This window comes from Bos indicus x Bos taurus, chromosome 6 (assembly GCF_003369695.1).
Source record: "Bos indicus x Bos taurus breed Angus x Brahman F1 hybrid chromosome 6, Bos_hybrid_MaternalHap_v2.0, whole genome shotgun sequence".
NCBI classification, from domain to species: Eukaryota; Metazoa; Chordata; class Mammalia; order Artiodactyla; family Bovidae; genus Bos; species Bos indicus x Bos taurus.
The window spans coordinates 112,923,463-112,942,207 of NC_040081.1; the positions used below are offsets into that span (position 1 = coordinate 112,923,463).

General features: G+C 54.7%; 2 protein-coding genes across 5 annotated transcripts in view; one reads left to right on the top strand and one right to left on the bottom strand.

Annotated features, from left to right (window-relative positions):
- TBC1D14 (TBC1 domain family member 14) overlaps nt 1-11,658 on the top strand; it is a 109,057-nt gene extending 97,399 nt beyond the window's left edge. For all 4 annotated transcript variants that reach the window (XM_027545102.1, XM_027545103.1, XM_027545105.1 and 1 more), the window contains 2 exons: nt 5,444-5,702; nt 9,174-11,658. In XM_027545102.1, the coding sequence (XP_027400903.1) occupies nt 5,444-5,702; nt 9,174-9,239 (325 nt within the window). In that variant the 3' untranslated portion in view covers nt 9,240-11,658. The remainder of the gene's footprint in view (nt 1-5,443; nt 5,703-9,173) is intronic.
- A 3,622-nt stretch (nt 11,659-15,280) lies between these two features.
- CCDC96 (coiled-coil domain containing 96) lies at nt 15,281-18,654 on the bottom strand. Its single transcript, XM_027545106.1, has one exon. The coding sequence runs from the start codon at nt 18,154-18,156 to the stop codon at nt 16,486-16,488; it is 1,671 nt and encodes a 556-aa protein (XP_027400907.1). The 5' UTR covers nt 18,157-18,654; the 3' UTR covers nt 15,281-16,485.
- Between the last annotated feature and the right edge of the window lie 91 nt (nt 18,655-18,745).

The following is an 18,745-nucleotide window of genomic DNA, read 5'->3' on the forward strand; positions in this document are numbered from 1 at the left end:
CCTTTGTTAGTTTAGCAATATAGAAGGACATTTCTTTTGTAATTAGTTGAGTTGGTACCTAAAGCTGTCATTTAAAAAGTAGTTTTATTTAGTTGCCAGAGCTGGGTCTTCACTGCTGCACGGGCTTTCCTCTGCTTGTGGCGGGTGGGCTTACTCCCTCGTGCCCTGTGCGGGCTCTCGTGGTGGTGGTGGTGGTGCAGACTACAGGCTCCAGGCCACAAGGGCTTCAGTAGTTGTCACTCCTAGGCTCAGTGGTTGCGGTTTCCGGGCTGTTGGCACAGGCTCAGCAGTTCTGATGAACTCTCAGAACTGTTACTCTCTTACTTAGTTCTTAGTTACTCAGTTGCTTAGTTACTTCCAGGCATGGTCTTCCCATAGCACTGATCGAACCTGTCTCTCCTGCATTGGCCACCGAGCCCCCAGAGCAGCCCTGAAGCTGTCCTTTTTTGATACCCAGTGCAGTAACGTGCAGTCGTACTGGGGAGCACAGGACGCCTGTCCTGCGGGTGAGAAGTCCTGGGGCTCCCGCTTCCTGTGCGGGAAGTGCACCACAGTCCTGGGAGGGCCGGGGAGCCTTCCCTTTCTGTCCTGCCTTCCTCATGCTCATCCTGCTTGGAGCTCATCCTGCTTGGAGAAGGATGATGCTCAGGGCTCCCTGTGGGGAGCAGGTGGGAAGCCCTGAGGCGGGGGGGGGGGGGGGGTTGGAGGGGCCACGTGCACGCAGCAGCCCCCTCATCCACGTGCTCTGACGGCGGGTGCTGGGCTACGGGCCACGCTGGGCTCACCTCGGCCCTGCGGTAGCCGAGTGGCTGTCCACCCGCACCTGATAAGCTCTTCCGATAGTAAGCGTGAGAGCATTGTTTCCGAGTCCTGTTCACTCACTGGTTTTGACTCTGAGCCGCTGAAGATACAGGGAAGCATTTGACAGCTGCTGCTGATGAACAGTTTTCCAGTGAAAGGGGAGGTGGGAGGGGAGGCAGGAAGTCTGGGGACCCTGGAGCTGTCTGAACGCCGCGCTCTAGGGGAGGATGGGAGGGGAACACTTCCTCGGAGGCAGGAGGCTGGCAGGCAGGGACCCTGGACTCTTGGGTGGGGCACAGATGGCCCCGGGCAGGAGCCCAGGGGCAGGGAGCTGGCTGCTGGAAGGCCTCCTGGGTCTCGGGGCTCAGAGTAGGGAGGGCGGCTAGGGTTCCATCCCCGTTTGATGGCTGTCATGAGACGGACGTGTGAGGGGCCGTGTGAGCAGCTGATGGGAGAGGCCCAGCCCAGCCCAGGCGCAAGAAGCAGCCTTCCCGGGAGGGCCATCTAAGGCCGAGCAGTGGTGAGGAGACATGTTGTCAGGGGAAAACTTCTACATGCTTTTCTTTAAAAGGCACGTTTTATTTAAGATACAGTAAGATTCGAGGCCTTAACGCTTCCGTTTCAGTACCTGAAGATAGTAAATGGTACTGTGTATCAGACAGTCTATAGTTTCCACATGAACGACAAGCTTGGTGATCAGGTCTCTGTCTTGTTTTGACTTTGCAGCAGCATTTGACATTCTTTACTCTGTGATTCCAGAATATTTCCTTTATCTGGCACTATCTATACACAAACTGTCGCCAGCCCCAGAGCCCTCCTGTGAACTTCAAATTGATTCACGTATCCACCTGGATGTCCCGTGACTTGAGCTCAGGTCCGAGCCAGAGGTCCCACAGCTCCACGCATGGAGTTGCCCTCAGACCCGTCCGCCGCGTTGCCCGTGAGGTGCGTCCGCGTCCGCTCTGCTTCGGGCTGCCCCCCTCTGCTGCAGTCCGGTGCCGACCCGCCTGGTGGGTCCAGTGGCCGCGCCGGCAAGGCCTGCGTTCCCCTGCAAGAGCTCAGCACAGTGGACGGGCCCCTCCCCGGCTCAGCGCCTTCACTCGTTTTCCATCTCATGCAGAAGGAAGCCTGCAGGCCTTGCGGCAGCATGTAGGGTCCACACGCTGGGCCCCGGTCCCCGAAGGCATCCTCACGGGTTCTCCCTTTGGCCGTTACGGCTTCGAGCGCAGTGGCTCCTGGCCCGTCAGCAGACGCACTGGGTTCCTCTGCCTCCGAGCTGAGCTGAGTGCTCCACGTGCACTCTATCTGGGGCTTCCTCCTCCAGGCTTTGCGGAAGTGTCGCTTTTCAGTCACACGCTCTCCCTGACCGTCCTGTTCACACACCCAGACTGCCGGTCCCTGCCTCCCACCCTGCTTTTTATTTGAATGCACATCGGACGTTCTTTGTGCTTCATTCAGCCTTTCTACCCACGAGGGCAGGGAAAGCTGTCTGTTCTGCTGGATTCTGCGTATTCTCACCACAAAGAACAGTGGCTGGCGTAGAGCAGGCTTTAAAAGCCGTTTATGATGTGCGGCTTAAAATCAGCAGGGCTCAGATCTCAAGAGCTGCTCATGGAGTGATGGGGGTGGTCTGCAGGATCGAGCAGGAGGGCATCACAAGCCTTCAGCAAGGCGTTGCTTTGCGGGGGTGGCGGGGAGGACTCGGCTTGGCTAGTTCATCCTGAGCTCACTGTGAGTTTTTGCACTTTGAACAGTTTCTGCACAAGAAATGCTACCTGCAGATAATCTGTATTTGCCAACTCAGCAAGGCAGGTGGTTGCTAACAGCTTGACTGGTGAATTCTTGTGAATTTAAAAAAAAATGTAAATTGAGGGACCTCCCCGGTGGTCCAGTGGTCAAGGCTTTGCGATTCCAATGCAGAGGGCTCAGGTTTGATCGCTGGTTGGGGAGCTAAGCTCCCACACGCCATGTGGCCAAAAAATAAAGTTTTGAAAAAAAAAAAGTATCTATTAAAAAATGTTAGTTGAAGAGGATTAGGTTGATCATACTTCTGAGTTCATGGTAAACTAGTCACTATTTCATTTAAGTCGTTTGTCTGTAGTTACTCTTTTTATCCCATCCTCATTCTGTTCCATAGACAATACTTCTAATGTGTTTAAAATGTATTTTTTTTGGATACATTTTTAAAACCACGTAACAGTAAGTATCAGGGGAACTACTGCTCCCTGCCGTGAGGGTGGCACTCTTGATCACTGGGACATCAGCTTCACAGTGGATCTGAAGCAGTTTACAAAGACCACGCACAAACCTGAACTGAAGAATATTGTGTTAGAGAAAGTTCTTCTGTTGTTTCTCTCTTTGCCTGTAGCCACTCAATTTTATCAGTCTTCTTTTGCCCTTAAGACTACTCTGCTTTTAAGATGTAAAGGTGTGATTTTTCGCTTGTGAATCGGCAGGTAAATGGTATTGGGGATTAGGTCACTTGCTTTTCATTTTTTAAAAATAAAATGTCCTCTACAGTTGAGAATGTTCAGATTGGGACTCAAAACAAAGATCTCTTAGCGCTCTCTCAAACTGTGTTCTAGACCAAGTGATGAGGTGGCTTTCTGTTTTTTGAGACAGTAGGAAGCTCAGGCAGAGGCCTGTTGTGGCTTTAAAGGTAAGGGGGTCTTCCCTCGCCTGTGCCCGAGGGCTCATGGCCCACGCTGGGCTCCAGGCCACGGGTGCAGGGTCTAGTTCTTTAGGAGCTGCAGTGGTTTTTCTCAGACCTCTGTGTCCCTCTTCGAGCATCTGATTTGAAATCTAACCTCTCTTGAATCTCTGTGTTTAAAGCACTGACAAGGGGTGGCCCTGAATGTGTGTTGCTCAGTCGTGTCCGACGCTTTGCGACCCCGTGGACTGCAGCACCTCAGGCTGCCCTGTCCATCACCAACACCCGGAGCTTGCTCAGACTCATGTCCTTTGAGTCGGTGATGCCATCCAATCATCTCATCCTGTCCCCTTCTCCTCCTACCTTCAGTCTTTCCCAGCATCAGGGTCTTTTCCAGTGAGTCAGTTCTTCTCATCAGGTGGCCAAAGTATTGGAGCCTCAGCAACAGTCCTTCCAATGAATATTCAGGTTTGATTTCCTTTAGGATTGACCGGTTGGATCTCCTTGGAGTCCGTGGGACTCTCGAGAGTCTTCTCCAGAACCGCAGTTCAGAAGCATCAGTTCTTTGGCACTCGAGCCGCCTTTGTGGTCCGGCTCTCACATCCATACGTGACTGCTGGAAAAACCATAGCTTTGACTAGACGGAGCTTTGTCGGCAAAGTAACGAGCATTATGGGGTCTTCGTTAGCTTGCTGGGTTGAATGCACTGCCTTCAAGCATGCCCGTTCCCCAGGTCCTAGAGGAAAGGCTGTGTTGGGGGCAGAGCACCCTTCCAGGGGTGAGGGTGGAGTTCACACCCTGAAGGTCTCGGCAGGCAGAGAGCCTTGCAACTTGTGAGCAGACTTGCCAGCGTGGTGCAGACCCCACTGCAGGAGAGTCTTGCTGTAAAGGCTGGGTGACAGGACCTCCTGACCAAGGCGGTCTGCAGCCTGAGCACAGCACCTGAGTTCAAGTGCCTTCACGGCCCTTGCGTGTCTCTTGGAGTCAGCGTGGGCACTCGGGGAATACTGCAGCCTGTGGAAAAGTGATTTCCCAGGAGCAGTGAGGACTATCTGGTGGGAGGGCAGTGAGACCCGCTCCCTGACACCTGTGACATCCCGGAGTGGCCTGGGGGCTTGTGGACACAGGTGTGTCACACAGATGCCAGATGCTGGGCCCGATGTAGGGGGGGATTGGAGCTCCCTGCCTGGGGGCAGCATCTGTGGGGAGGGTGGGGGCGGACAGCGCGTCCTCAGAGCACTGGGGTCGAGGGAGCCCAGGTGGGTGGCGCATCCGTCTGGGTGTGGGGTCAGGAGATGCCCCGGATTCGGCCCCGGGGCGGCGGGAGGACTGGGCTCCACACAGTCAGCCTGGACTCACCTGCCTGTTGACATGCTCCGGTCACCCGGGACTGTGTGCTTGGTGGTTTGAATTGCGATTGTCAACAGTCTTTTAAGGGAATGCATAGCTGTGTCTCACTTACTGTTTTCACCTGATAGTTTTAAATATGAGATCAGTTTCCTGTGATCCACCGTCAGATTTACTTGAAAACTGTACCCTGTTCCTTTTGTGGCCCCTGCCGGGAGGAACGTGTGCAGCACTCCTCAGACACCAGGTGCGTGCGCGTCGATTCAGTTATACGTTTCCGTTTGCAGTTTTTATTTCCCACCAAGCGAAGCTCTGCCTGCCTTATTGACTTAACGTCTAGCGCCTGCCTCAGAGTGATAATGAGCACAGAGTAGGTTCGTGATAAACGCATTGCATGCAGTACGGTGTCTAATTCGGAAGCTGTGTGTTGTTTGAGATTCTTTGTGAAAGCTGATCATGCTGTTTTAGAAAATGTTTGAATTGACCTTCAGCGTGAATGCAGGCCAGAGCCCTTCCACCAGCTCCCCCCACTCCCAGGACTTGAAGTGTGAAAGGGCCTAAGCTCAGGAGCGCCAGCGAGGATCGGCCCTGAGCCAGGGTTCCGTCGTGGAACCTCTGGGACCTGACGCCCCCTCTCTCCCCCAGGATCTTCACTCTCTACAGCAAGTCCCTGCCCCTCGACCTGGCCTGCCGGGTCTGGGACGTGTTCTGCCGAGACGGGGAGGAGTTCCTGTTCCGCACGGCCCTGGGCCTCCTTAGGCTGTTCCAGGACGTCCTGACCAGGATGGACTTCATTCACGTGGCGCAGTTCCTCACGCGGCTGCCGGAGGACCTGCCCGCCGAGGAGTTCTTTGCTTCCATTGCCAGCATTCAGATGCAAAGTCGAAACAAGAAGTGGGCTCAGGTGAGTGGGCTTTTGTTCCCTGTCCCGTCTGGTTGAGGAAGCGGGTTATGTGGAGCGCCCTGTGAGGAACCAGCCCTCTAGAAGGTGCCCTGGATTTGGGGCCTGGCTCTGCCACACAGAGTCTTAGACAGTCGTTTCCTCTTTTAGCGAAGGAGCTGGAGAAGAAAAATCTCCCCACCCTTCCTACAGGGGCTTCCCAGGGGGCTCGGATGGTAAAGAACCTGCCTACAATTCAGGAGATGAAGGTTTGATCCCTGGGTGGGAGGATCCCCTAGAGAAGAGAAGGGCAACCTGCTTCAGCGTTCTTGCCTGGAGTATTCCCATGGACACAGGAGCCTGGGGGTCCAGTCCCCGGGGTCGCAGAGAGTCAGGCACGACCGGGCGACTAAACAGCAGTGGCAGCACAGGGCCCTCCGCCTGGTGACAGCGTTTTGTAAACCAAGCTTCCCCCCTGTTTTTAAATCCCAGAGACAGAGAGCCAAGGGGGCTGACCTGTCGCCATCGCACCGACAGAGGAGGAGGCCCAGAGACGGGCTGTGTGTCCTCAGTGTGGGAGGGGAGGGGCAGGGAGGGCTCCCCAGACGTGTTGCTGGGGCTCCGGCAGCTGCCCTCAGGGCCGTCCGGCGACCGCATGGGAGCGCGTCCTCCCGGGCTCCCCGCTTCCCCTCTGGACTTCGCTCCTAGGCCTGGTTCCTAGTCTTTATCCTATGAAAGGGAACTAGAACACCCGGCCGCAGGAGCTGTGTGTGCTCAGTCCGCCTGAGCAGCAAGTCTGGGGGAGGCTTGTCCTTGCCATACAGTGCTTGTTCCTGATTTACAGGTTTTTTTATTAGTGGAAGATTTAAAGTACATTCAAAATAGAAGAAGAGAGAATAGCCAATCCCCGTGAGCCTGTCAAGTATCCCATCAGCTTTCAGATTTCTGTTTTCAGACATCAGCAGTAGCTTTGTCGTTTGCTTGAATCAAGATCTGGATAAGGCCTACACGTTGTAATTGGATGACAGTCTTCTGCGTCTTCTTACAGTGCACAGGGTGACCCTCCCTTTCCACTTCTCCCTCCCCTTTACTTAGTGAAGAAACGAGGCCACGTCCAGTAGCAGTTGTCACAGTGCGGATTTTGCTCCTTCTGTCCCTGTGGTGTTCATCGTGGCCCTTCTGCTCTCTTTCCTGTAAATTGACAGACCTGGAGGCTCGAGGAGGTTCCCAGTTTTTATGTTTGGCCAGATTACTTCACAGGTGATTTGACTGTCTCTCTCTGATCTTAGTTAGCGGCCTGTTTATTTTTGTTTCACAGCTTTAATAATTTACAGTACCATAAACTTCACCCCTTTTAGAGTACACAGTTTATTACCCAGAGAGGGTCCCCTCTGCCCTGGGCCCTGCGGTCTGCCCCCGAGCTGGTCCTCTCTCGCCAGCTGTGATGCTCTCTGGCTGGTGGCCTGCCTTCCTGCCGGGTCTTTAGGGAAAGAGCACAGCTGCTGTGGGCCCTTGGGTAACACTGTGAAACGCTCCCCTGGTTTTACCAGCCAGAGGGCGGGGGCACTGCTCTCTGCTTAGCTAAGCGCTATGAGTTACAGTTCTGAACTAAATGCATTCAGTTTATGAAAAGGGGTGAAGTGCTGACCCATGCGACAGAACGGGTGCACCTTCAGAGCATGGCGCTAAGTGAGAAAGCCAGACTGCAGAGCACGCACTGCGAGGCCCCGTTCCCGTGCAGTTTCAGAAGGGAGCTGTAGAGATGGGACGTGGCGCGTGGGGGGCAGGGGCTACCTGTGCCCCTGTGAAAATGCCCTGAAATTGGCTGTGCCGAGGGCCGCATGTTATTTGTGAGTATATTAAAAGCCACCAAATTGAACACACAAAGTGGGTGAATTTTACTTATGGTGTGTGAGTTATGTCTCAGTAAGCTGTTAAAAAAACACAAACCTCAGCTCCTGTGTGAGCAGGACCGGCTATATAATTATCAGGGATCTGGTGAGAGGGAAAAAGAGCCTTTCTCTGATTAAGAAATAAATAGGCAACACGCGATGAAGGTATGGGGCCTTGTGTTCAGAATCAGTGTCAAGGGTTTGAGGATGGAGACTGCAGAGCGCTGGGCTGGGCAGGGCCTCTGAGTGGGGTCCCCGCTGGACTGTGCAGGTGCATGCCCACCTGTGTGTGAGCGTGCTCTGGAGTCTCCCGGGACTCGGCCCCTTCCACTCACGCTCTGAAGTAGGTGCAGAGAGCCAGGGCCCTTCCTGATGACCGTGCCCGTCACTCAGAGCCCTCGCTGCTTTGGCTGTCCGTCTCGCACAGCTGTGGTCTGCTGACCTCCCTGTGTGTTTCATAGTCCGCCCCCGCCCCTGTCCACACACCGGCAGAAACATGCACAGACGGACGGGCCGAGTCCAGATCTGCCATTCTGCTTCTTGCGTTTCAGGTGAACATTACCGGTTAGGACCGGGTCACAGGTTATCCGAGAGTAGGCGCCCCTGATAGTGGGTGTGATGGAAGTTGGCCTGGCAGTGGGTTCCAGGTGCCACGGGAATTGTGGTTTGTGCCCGTTTCTCTAAATACGGTGCTTAAGGGTAAGATCCTGCTGTGCTTTAGCAAACAGTTAAGTGGTTGTGTTTGGCTGGCCTTCTCACTCAGGAAGAGAAGGGGGCTTCTATCTGCCGTTAGCCCTTCTGTGCCGTGTATTTGAAACCCTCATACCCCCTGTAATTTGTACTTCGCCTAAAGAGGTCCAGTGCTGGGCCCAAGGAGGTTCAGGAACTGGTGCTCTGGAGATCCCCTTGGTTCCGAAAGAAGACCCATGTAAGTGTGGATCCGTGTGAGTGGTGTGGCCTTTAGCGGGTCGCTCGTGTGAGTGTCTACCGCTCCCTGCCTTCCACGCTGTGCGGGTTACACGGCTGCTCTGTGGGAGGTGCCTGGCAGTGCTCTGCGTGGCTGCAGCACTTGGGCCCGTCCTGTCCCTGCTGTTGTTAAGCGATCACAGTGGGATGTCATGCTTTTAAAAATGAAGGTGTTAACTTAGAGCTCCGAGCAGCGAGGAGGAGGGAGCTAATCACCCTGGGGATGTGTGGAGAGGCCTGGCCGGGAGCTGGTGTCTTGCGGGCCTTCGAAGGATTAGTCATTCCCTGGTGAGGAGAAAGGGACGGGGCAGAGGGACCAGCAGCGTGGGAAGGCGCAAGGGCGTGTGAGCCTTCTGGAGGCAGGGCCTGGCTCCGCTGGTGGGGAGCGCGGGGGGCTGGAGCCAGACTGGAGAGGGCAGAGCCCAGGAGCCCGGCCTTGACTTCAGCGGCTGGTGCTCGGAGGGAAGTCCCTGGGCTAACATTCTAGCCCAGAGAGGGTGTGACCTGGATTCCACGGTAGAAAGATGAGTCTGCAGGAATGTGGAAGGTGGACCAGAGGAGTGGCCACCAGGGAGGACGTGAGGACCTGTGTCCGTGTGTCGCCAGTCGCCCACCTGTGTCTCCCTGTGATTCCCAGGTGCTGACCGCCTTGCAGAAGGACAGCAGGGAAATGGAGAAAGGAAGCCCATCTCTGCGGCATTGACGAGGCAGGTGGACTCGTGATCAGCTGGGAAGCAGGCTCCACGTGGCACCTGTGTGGCTTCAGGCGGATGCCCTGGCAGCTCCGGAGGAGAGGGGCTGTTTCCACGTTTGATCCCTAATGCTGGAGTTGGCCTTAAACACAATACAACAAACAAACAAACACTTTTAAAGAATTAAACCAAGGCTAAGCCTTAAGAAGCTCAGTGGAATGACGACCATGGCCAACCACTGCGTATTCTGCATGGTTTAAAAATAGGGCAGTGGCTAATTCCCTCCCCTCATTTCAGCAAAAGTTGATTAAATTGTAATGCTTTTATGTCAACTACCGGAAAGTACATTACAATTTTTCATTAGCCAAGTTGCATGAGAAATGTTACTTGGGAGACCTCAGAGGTGGCATTGGCCCATATCTACATATTTTAGTCCAAAAGGGACTGCTGATTTTAGTTGCCGAGGTAATCCTTCCAGAGCCGCAGGTCGTGTTTTTAAAGCCCGCCTACCAAAGACAGCAGGACAGGAAGACGGGCTCTCAGAGGACAGCCACTGGTGCGCGTGGTCTCCCCGGAGCACACACGATCTGACCTTCAGGCTGACCTTTTACCACGTTGCCTTGACAAAATTCCAGCACCGGGGCTGACAGTGCACGCTCAGGTTCCGGGGGGTGCCCCACTGTCCCAGAGCCCGCAGCCCCGTTTGTCCAGCAGTGGTGGCTCACCCAGACCCTGCGGCAGCAGAGACGGGCGTTAGAGCAGAGCCAGCCTCTCTGAGCCGGGCGAGGGGAGGCAAGACGCCCCGCCCCTGGCCGCCCGCTGGTTCCCCGGAGACTGGGCCAGCCCGCGTGGGATGGGGCGCTCCTCCTGTCCCTGCAGGGCAGGTGTGGTCCCTGGGGCGGTGACCCTGACACGGTGGATTCAGTGGATGGCTGTGGGGACCCGGGTGAGCAGGACGCGTCCAGTTAGCTTGTCAGGAATTCTCAGCATCCCCCCCCACTTCATTAGCCACCTTTTTGTCCCAGCTTTTCTTGATGCATTTGGCGAACCTTGCATTAAGAGCTTTGGTTATCTGAATTCAGAGACGTGAAGACCGTCGTCACAGAGAAGTCCAAAGGACAGGCCCGTCCGCATGGACACGGCTCCCACGCGCGCACGCGCCGGTCTCTGGGGGAGAGAGGGCCCGTGGGCACCTGCCGCCCAGCCGCCCTTCGCAGCCATACGCCCGCCCCCGGGGTGGAGCCTGACCACGGCGTTACTTTTATAGGTTTTTCTCCACCTGCCTTGCCCGCCGATGACACTTCAGGTACAAAGCAGGCTGCCCAGCCGCTGGCCGTCCTCATGCCCTCCACCCCGGCTCTGTCCCACGTGTCCTTTCCCCTTCGTGTTCCTGGCTGAACTCCCCGGGGAGCTTGCAGAGCATCCCCCACCACTTCCTGCCTCAGCCTTGAAGCACTGACCCGCCTGACCCCTTGGAGGAGGCCTTCTGTCTCCGCCGAGCGCTGAGGCAGCCGGTCCCGGACTCCTCAAGAGGCTGAGCGTAACCGGGCCAAAAACGGGCCGCCGGCCCCGTCACGCCCTTCCTCGTGGACGTACCTGGTCTTGTCCCATGACGTGGGCTTTCTGTTTGTGAAAGATGTGTATATTTTCTTACTGTACATAAAGACATTCCCAAAGTGGTGACAGAAGGCGCCGCAGCCAGGCCGCGGGCAGTTGCTGAGAATGCGTTTGTGCACCTCCACATGCCATCAGCCCCGCCCCGCCCTTGACGTGGCTGTTGGATGGTTCGACGTAAGTCTCTTTGGGTAGCACTGTATATGCATTGCGTTTTTAAGCAGGATTCCAGGCCATTCTGCAGCCCTTCCGGATCTGTAGTTTAGAGGACGTTTTCATGACCTGTTCAGGGACCACATGAGCTCTCTGCTGGCTTGCTGTGTCCACCTCGGAGTCTGGGAAGTTCAAGGTCCCAGTCCAGGGTCGCTCAGCCACTTGCCACAGAGGGCAGAGGGCTGCCGGACCGCACAGGGCTGCGTTTCTCTGCTTACTGTTCTGGTTTCGGAAAACTGGAAACAGAATTGGAAGCGCAGCCCCCTTGGGAAGTCGGCCATCTCCACTTCCGGTGCCACTGATTTTCAGAAGGTGAGATGTCAGGCTTGGGGCCTCTGTGGCTGGCACCTCAGAGCCGGTTGCTGTGTCCCCACCAGTTACTGAAATCTCATCTAGAACAATGTCCACTTTAAAGGGTACTTTTTAACTGCTCCGGTTTTGACTATTTTAAATAATTTGCTGATAACACTTGCTACATATCATGTTTTAATTGCTTGTACAGTTAACCTTTAATTTTATTTAGTAAAGTGTATCAAACTAGGGCTTTTTGAATTGTAAATACGTGGTTTTATTAAATAAAAAGTCATGTAAAATTGTTGCTTACATTCACTGCCGTTTGGTTTCAAGTTAGAGTTCTCACCCCGAAGTATGGTAAAATTTGACTTTGAGCATCGTGCTATTTGAATATTTTCAAATGCACTTACTAGTCTCAGTTAAATAAAAGAGGTGGTTCAGTTACGGTGATTTGGTCAGGGGATCGGAAAGTTAGCGCTGTCCCCCTTCCAGGCTGAGGGGAGCCCCAGGCTTGCTGCCCCTTGAGCCTGACCGCCTGCAGCTTTAGCCCCTGGTCACCCGGCCCACACACCTGCCCCGCTCACCTGCTCACAACCCCACCCCCGCACCTGCCCCCCATCCCAGAAGGGCGTCAGGGTCTCCGGGCCGGGCGTCAGGACCCCCAACCTGCCGGGTGCCCTGTGGTGTCCGCGGGTACCTGTGGTCTCTCCCCGTCCTGGGGGCGGAGACCAGTGGCGCTGCCCCGCCACGGTGGCGGTGCGCGTGAAGCGGTCCTCCAGGTCCCAGAGCCGGGCAGGGCAGTGGACTCTCACGTTGCTGGTGTGCGTGCTGGTCCTTCCGGGATCAGGTTCCCGGCTTCTGGGCCCTTTGGTCCCACGTCGCTGAGCCTTGCACGGCTCAGAAACAGCACCTTTCCTGTGCACGGGCGCCCTGCCCCAGGGCTCCGGGCCACTGCCCTGTGGTCTCCACCCCCTGCAGGCTGAGACTGGTGGAGCGTTATCGAGGGTTGACAGCTGGGGGTTCGCTCACTGCTCCACCCACACCATGCCTGGGACTCAGTCTCCAGGATGACCTCATTTATCTCCGCAGCAGGTCACGCCCTGTCCTCAGAGGTGTGGCTCAGAAGCCATCTGCTTGGGCCCCTCCACCCAATGGAGGGGCTCAGACTCTGGCCTGCGGCTCCCCAGCCCTTGCTCAGAAACACGGCTGGCTCCCCAGAGAACGTGTTGCTCTGGGGCTTCTGACCTCAGCTCTGAGGAGGCAGAGCCATGCCTGACGGCTGGCCCTGAGGGGTGACCCCCAGCCAATGCCCAAGCTGTGGCAAGGGTGGAAGTTGGGGAGTGTTTTCCTAAGAGAAACTAGGGGGCTGACGGTTCAAAGACACCACCCCCCGAAGTGTGCAGCCTGCCAAGAAGGCAAGAGAGGGAAGGAGGTGCTGTGCCAGAAGGGCAGAGAGGCGGGTGCCCCCCAGCTGGGCCTTGCGGTGAGCTGCGGGTCACCAGGAGGACCAGAGGACGGGTGTGGCCAGCAGAGGGAGGCCTTAGAGCCAGGTTCTCAGACGGGACGCGGTGGGAGTCGTTCCTGGGGTCCCTTTCATCCGTAGCGTCTGCATCTTCATCACCCTGACTAAGACCATCTCAAAGTTTAAAACAAACTACGTATTGGGGGTGGATGAACTCTCTTTTTATAGAAGACACGCTTCCCAGGTGGCTCGGTGGGTAAAGAATCTGCTGGAAATGCAGGAGGCACAGATTTGATCCCTGGGTCAGGAAGATCTTCTGGAGAAGGAAGTGGCAACCCACTCCAGTCTTCTTGCCTGGAGAATCCCGTGGACAGAGGAGCCTGGCGGGCTACAGTCCAGGGGGTCACAAAGAGTCAGAGACGACTGAGCGACTGAGCAAGCATGCACACCTGACTAGTAGTGAAAATCTAAATAATGACTGCAGATGAACTCATACGAAAAGAAAAGTATGGATTTCCACTGAGGAACTGAAAAATCTTACATGTGCTGTCACTGAAAAATGGTTTTCATTTAGTGGTGAAGAAGTGTTTCCTTTTCAGAGGCCTTGGGCTTTATCCAGGTAGTGCCTGCGTCCCTCCTGCCACCGATGCCAACAACAAACAAAAAGCCCTCTGTAACAGCGGCCACGTCCAGCTCAGACCTTAAAAAAAAAAGGCTAGTTCACCCTAAATCTCCCTTGCCTGGTAGGCTGCTGTCTGGCATGTACGCAGCTACATCCCTGAGGTGAGCCTGTCACTGATTATCGTTCTCAAGTTTTTTTATGCCAATGGTGGTAGTTATTGTATTTACACAATTCAATTAAATGCTATGTTAAACCAGTGTTGTGAAAAGAAACTGTTGCTTCTAAGAACACTAAAAGCTTTGACAAGTCTCAAAGGCAAATCTCTTTCAAATGCTGTTGAATGGGATGTGAGAGAGACAGCTGGAGAATACTTAGTATCTGTGTATGGTGGCTGTGTGCCAGGCACTACATTAAGCCTTTACTTAAAGTATGTTTGATCCTCACGACAACTCTGAAGTCAGTACTGAGGAAACCGAGGCACACAGAGGCCGAGCCACCTGCCTGATGAAGTGGTGTGGCCAGGATTTGAAAGAGGATAATGCAGTCTGCACGGAGGTTATTTTGCAAGAAATTTAAGATGCCATAGACAATTCGAGAATCAACGATTGTACCCTTAAGGAAAGGCCTTGGCCATCTACCTGAAGATTAGCGAGTGGTTGTCGTTTTATTTTCTAAATTAGGATAAAATGTTGAAAGCAGAAAATCAAGAGGCCAGCTTCACGGACATCTCATTTAGATTTTCTTGTGCCTCCACTTTTCAGGCCCTGTACTTTTTGACAAAGAGATCAAAAAAAAATCTGTATAGCCTTTTAGTGTTTGTAAGAATCGTCTTAGTTTTAGGGGTTTCTAGTCTGGACTGGGGCACTGCTCTGTAACTGTCCCCTCAAGGAAGGGGTGGAGCTGTGTGTCTCTGGGGTCCTCCTTCCAAAGCTACAAGCCTGCCTTCTGTCCTTGTCCTCATTGGCTCTGCTTCATTGAGACATCCTCATTACTACTGTAATCATTTTTGAATCCGGCACGGGACTTGTGCCTGACACCTAATAGGAATTCAAGTAACGAATACATTCAGCAAATGAGACTGACATGAATGTTATTAACCCAACAAATTTATTGAACCCCGACCCACTGTCTGCCTTCCAGGGTCTTTGTCTCCTGGAGGTACAGTCACAGAGGGGTGGGTGGGTCACAGGCCGGGGTGGGGCTCTGCCTGCAGACAGCTGTCAGGTGCTGAGGGAGGGGGACAATGATTTTTGGGTCCCTGGCATTCTTCCTCGGACGTGGTCTGTCTGAAACAGCTTGTGAGTTATTAGAGCTTTGTTATGAAATAGTCAACAGAAGATTATTACGTTCTAGTCAACTGGAACATCTTCAGCACAGGTAACATAATTTGAGAGGACATCGGTAACTTTGCAGCTTAAACACGACTGAATACACACACACACTCAGAGACGTACTGGTCACCAGGTTGAAGGCTGATGAGGAAATCTACCTGGGTAATTGCCAGTGGTTCAAAGTCAGCTGAAAATACCTGTTCTCTCTCTAGTGAATCAAAAGCCGGAGACTCATAATAAAAGCTGTAGGCACCGAGCCTGTTGCCAGTTTGAACCTCCCCAGCCAAAAAAAGAGTGAGCCACTGCTGTTCCCAGTTTGAGGCACAGGAAAAACCAAGTTCTATCTGCCAGGGAATCACTATTTGACTTTGGTCTTGATGAATAGGATAGAGAGAAGACAAAAATTGTAGAGGAAAAAGAGAAGGGAAACAGGAAGGCAAAGCTTTTTACTCTCCTCACTCTTACGTTTGTGTGCTTTGATTATGATATTATAAAAGAGTATTCATGCTGTGCAAGTTAGGGAATTTTAATCAGTCTTTATTGGCTTTAAAGGGAAAGCACTTTAGAAAACAAAATGTCATCAAAAGACAAAAGTTACTGTGATAGTCTCACGAGCGAGTCATCTGCCTGCAGTGGGGTTTCCTAAAGGTATTTAGCACCAAAGAAGAGATCATCCTTCTTATGATCCTTCTTAAATTTAGGGATGGAAGAATACTTTTAATCCCAAATCTGCACATCTCAAAATTCAAGCTAAAACTAAGAAGAAATAAAGCCCCTGATTCCCCAAGCATCAAAGAAACCTTAAAACAGCCATCGCTGACTTCAGGTAAAGGGGATAGACCTGTCTAGTGTTTCTCACATTAACTCAAGGAATGAAAGAAATCTTAATGTTTGACACAGTAAATCATGTGCTTAGTGACGGTCTAAGATCTGCAAATATCTTGCTGAAAATGAAAGGCTTATGGACACTCAGCAGTCACATCACTCTGTGTATTTTGCACCTGCAAAACACAATACAACCACCGTTTTGTCTTCACTGGAAAACAAAATTTCATTTTTGGCACGGATCAGTGCATTTCTTTAGTGGGTCCAAGAAAACGTTTCATTAGCATTGAAGACTGTCCTTGAGCCAGAAACAGACATTCACAGTTAGACAGACTGAGCCTCCTTTCATTGGACAAGGCTCTTCTTCTCCCTGTTTCTCGTCCCTCCTCTTCCTGGGTGTTGATTACCCCAGAAGCTAGCGCTGTTTACATGCAAAACAGTTTTAAGGGAATTGGTGAGGTTTGACCTGAAATGAGCGATTCAGGACCACACAGTTCAGTACATTCAAAGAGGATTTACTAATGCGTTTAGTGCACAGGAATTTTCTGGGCACTCTGCCCGTTTGTTGAACCCTCTTGAACATGGAGGAGGATCAGTTCTCAGTGTCAGGACACTGAAATTATAAAATTGCTCAGATAGAAAAAGGTCTGTGACAGCTTTTTATGAGAAGTCAGTACATTAAGCCATCCCTGTTTGTTTCCCTGTACCTGTTTTACTATTTTTTCTATATTTAACTCAATTCTGTGCTCAGCATTAATTTGGAAGCTGAAAAATTAAGAATACAAAGCACAATTTCATCCCAATCATCAGGGGCCTTTTAAAGAGTGGCAACAAAGGCAGAACAGGAGTTGGTGAAGGATGGAGTTTGCTGAGATGGAAGTCGCCTATCAATTGAGTCAGGAGGGCAGAAAGGCCTTGGCCTCCCTGATCTTCTGCTTCACGCCTTTGCAGGACAGAACGAGGCCGGCGTGGTGGTGCTTCAGGCTCGCCAGGCGCTGGTTGAGCACCTCCGTCCTGTCCACTTTCTCTTCCATGTCCCGGAGGAGGGATTCCTTGCCCAGAAGCCCACACTTCTGATTCAGCCTGATGTTGTCAAGCCGCAGGCCATCTCGGGCTTGCTTAGTCTTGGTCAAGATGTCCCTCTTCTGGGCCACCTGAGCCTCAATGTCCATGAGCTCTGCCTTTTTACACATGTTTTCTATGTCCACAAAGTGTAACTTTTCCTTCACGTGAGTTATTATCTGCACGTTGTTGGTCACCTTGCTGCGCAGTTTCAGGAGCTCCTCATTTCGCTCCTCGACCTTTTCATTGAAGGTCTGGTTCTCTATCTTGAGCTGTTCAAAGTCTATCAGGAGCAGGCCCTCGGTCAGGTCCTCCTGGGTCCTCATCCTGGTTTCAAAATGCACCAGGCTCTGCTTCAGCTGCACGTTCTCTAGCCTCACGGCGCTCATCTCCTTCTCCTTCTTATCCTCCAGTGCCTGGATCTGCTCCACCTCTCGCAGAGCGACCTGGCGGCCGCCCCTCATCCAGCAGCTGCCCATGGCCTGCATCACCACCTGCTTCTTGAGCGCCTGGAAGCGCCGCCACTCCTTGTCCACCCGGGAGACCTTCTCTTGGCACTGCAGCTTCAGCTGGTCCAGCTCGTGGTGATACCAGCGCAGGTCGTCGGCCTCCTGCTTCCGCAGGTCCTCCAGGACGGCCAGATGGCGGAGGTAGGCCTGCTCTTTCTCGGGGGCCTCGGGCTCCGCGCCCCTGTCGCCTCCGGGCGCCTCGGCGGCGGCCTCCACACCCTTTTTCTTGCGCAGCGCCTCGAAGATCTTGTGCTGCAAGTAGATGTTGTAGCGTTGGTAGCGACCGCGCTCCACCACCAGGGCGCGGTACTGCTCCAGAAGCTCGGCGCGCAGCTGCTGCTCCTGCTGCTTCTGCACCTCCTCGCTCCAGTCGTAAGGCTCGAGCACAAGCCCCTCGTCCAGGTTTCTCAGCTCGTCCTCGTCTTTCCGTGGGACCCGGGCCTCCAGCCCCTCCTCGCTCGCCTCGCTTGCCTCGCTCTCTTCCTCCTCCTCTACCTGGCCTTCCCGCTCAGCGCCCCGGGCTGCCGCGGCCTCTTCCTTGCCGGCCGTGACCTGCTGCAGGGAGACCTGCGACGGGACTTCTTTCCTCCCGGGCGCCGCCGCCGCCGCCTCCTCTTCTTCGCCCTCCTCCTCTTCCTCCTCCTCGGGTTCCTCGGGCTCTGGCTCGGCTGGCTCCTCAGGCCCGGCCTCCCGCGGCTCCCCTGGCTCGGCTTCCTCCTGGGCCTCGGCCGGGCTCTCAAGCTCTCCGGGCCCCTCCTCGCCAGCAGCTTCGGTAACCGCCAGCCCTTCCTGGGATTTGGCCGGCTTCGGCGCGGCGGCGCCTTCCTCCGAAGCCTCTACGGTCTTCGGCTCCGGCTCCGGCTCCGGCTCCGGCTCCGGCTCCACGGGTTCCACCGGGGACCGGGGGACGGAGCTGGCCTTGACCCCGGACAGCCGCGAGGCCAGGCTCTCCACCTCTCCATCTTCCGTCTCCGGGTCCCCAGTGTGGTCATCCATCTCCCGTCCTCCCGGTCAGCGCCGCAGACCCTCCAGCGGGGAGCTGCTGGCTGTCTGGTTTCCAGGGGCAACCAGGGGCGCGCGCGGAGGGGCCCGGCGATTGGCTGGATCTCTGTCCCACGCCCCGCCCCTTCTCCTCCCCGCCTTCCTGGCCGGAGCAGACCAATGGGAGGCCGCTCCCGAACGACGGGGGGGGCACCTTTGATTGGCGAAGAGCGTAGGCTCGTACCCAGAAGGGGCGGGGCGCGTCCCTCCTCGCTTCCTTTTCCGCCCACTTTCCAGGGCCTGGGGCTCCGCCCCCTTCTCCTCCCGGCCTCCCGGCCAATGCAGTCCAATGGGAGGCCGCCCCCGGACGACGGGGGGCTGCTTTGATTGGCGGAGGGCGTAGGCTCGCACCGAGATGGGGCGGGACGCGTCCCGCCCCGGCTTCCTTTTCCGCCCTCTTGCCGGCCTCAGAGCGTCTGTGCCTCTGAGGCGAGGCGGCTGGCACTGGGTTGGGGGGCGCGCAGGCGCAGAGCGGCGGGCCGGGCTCCCGGACTCCCACCCCCCTCCGCGCGGCGGCGCCTGCGCGGTGCGCCGCCGGGCCGGC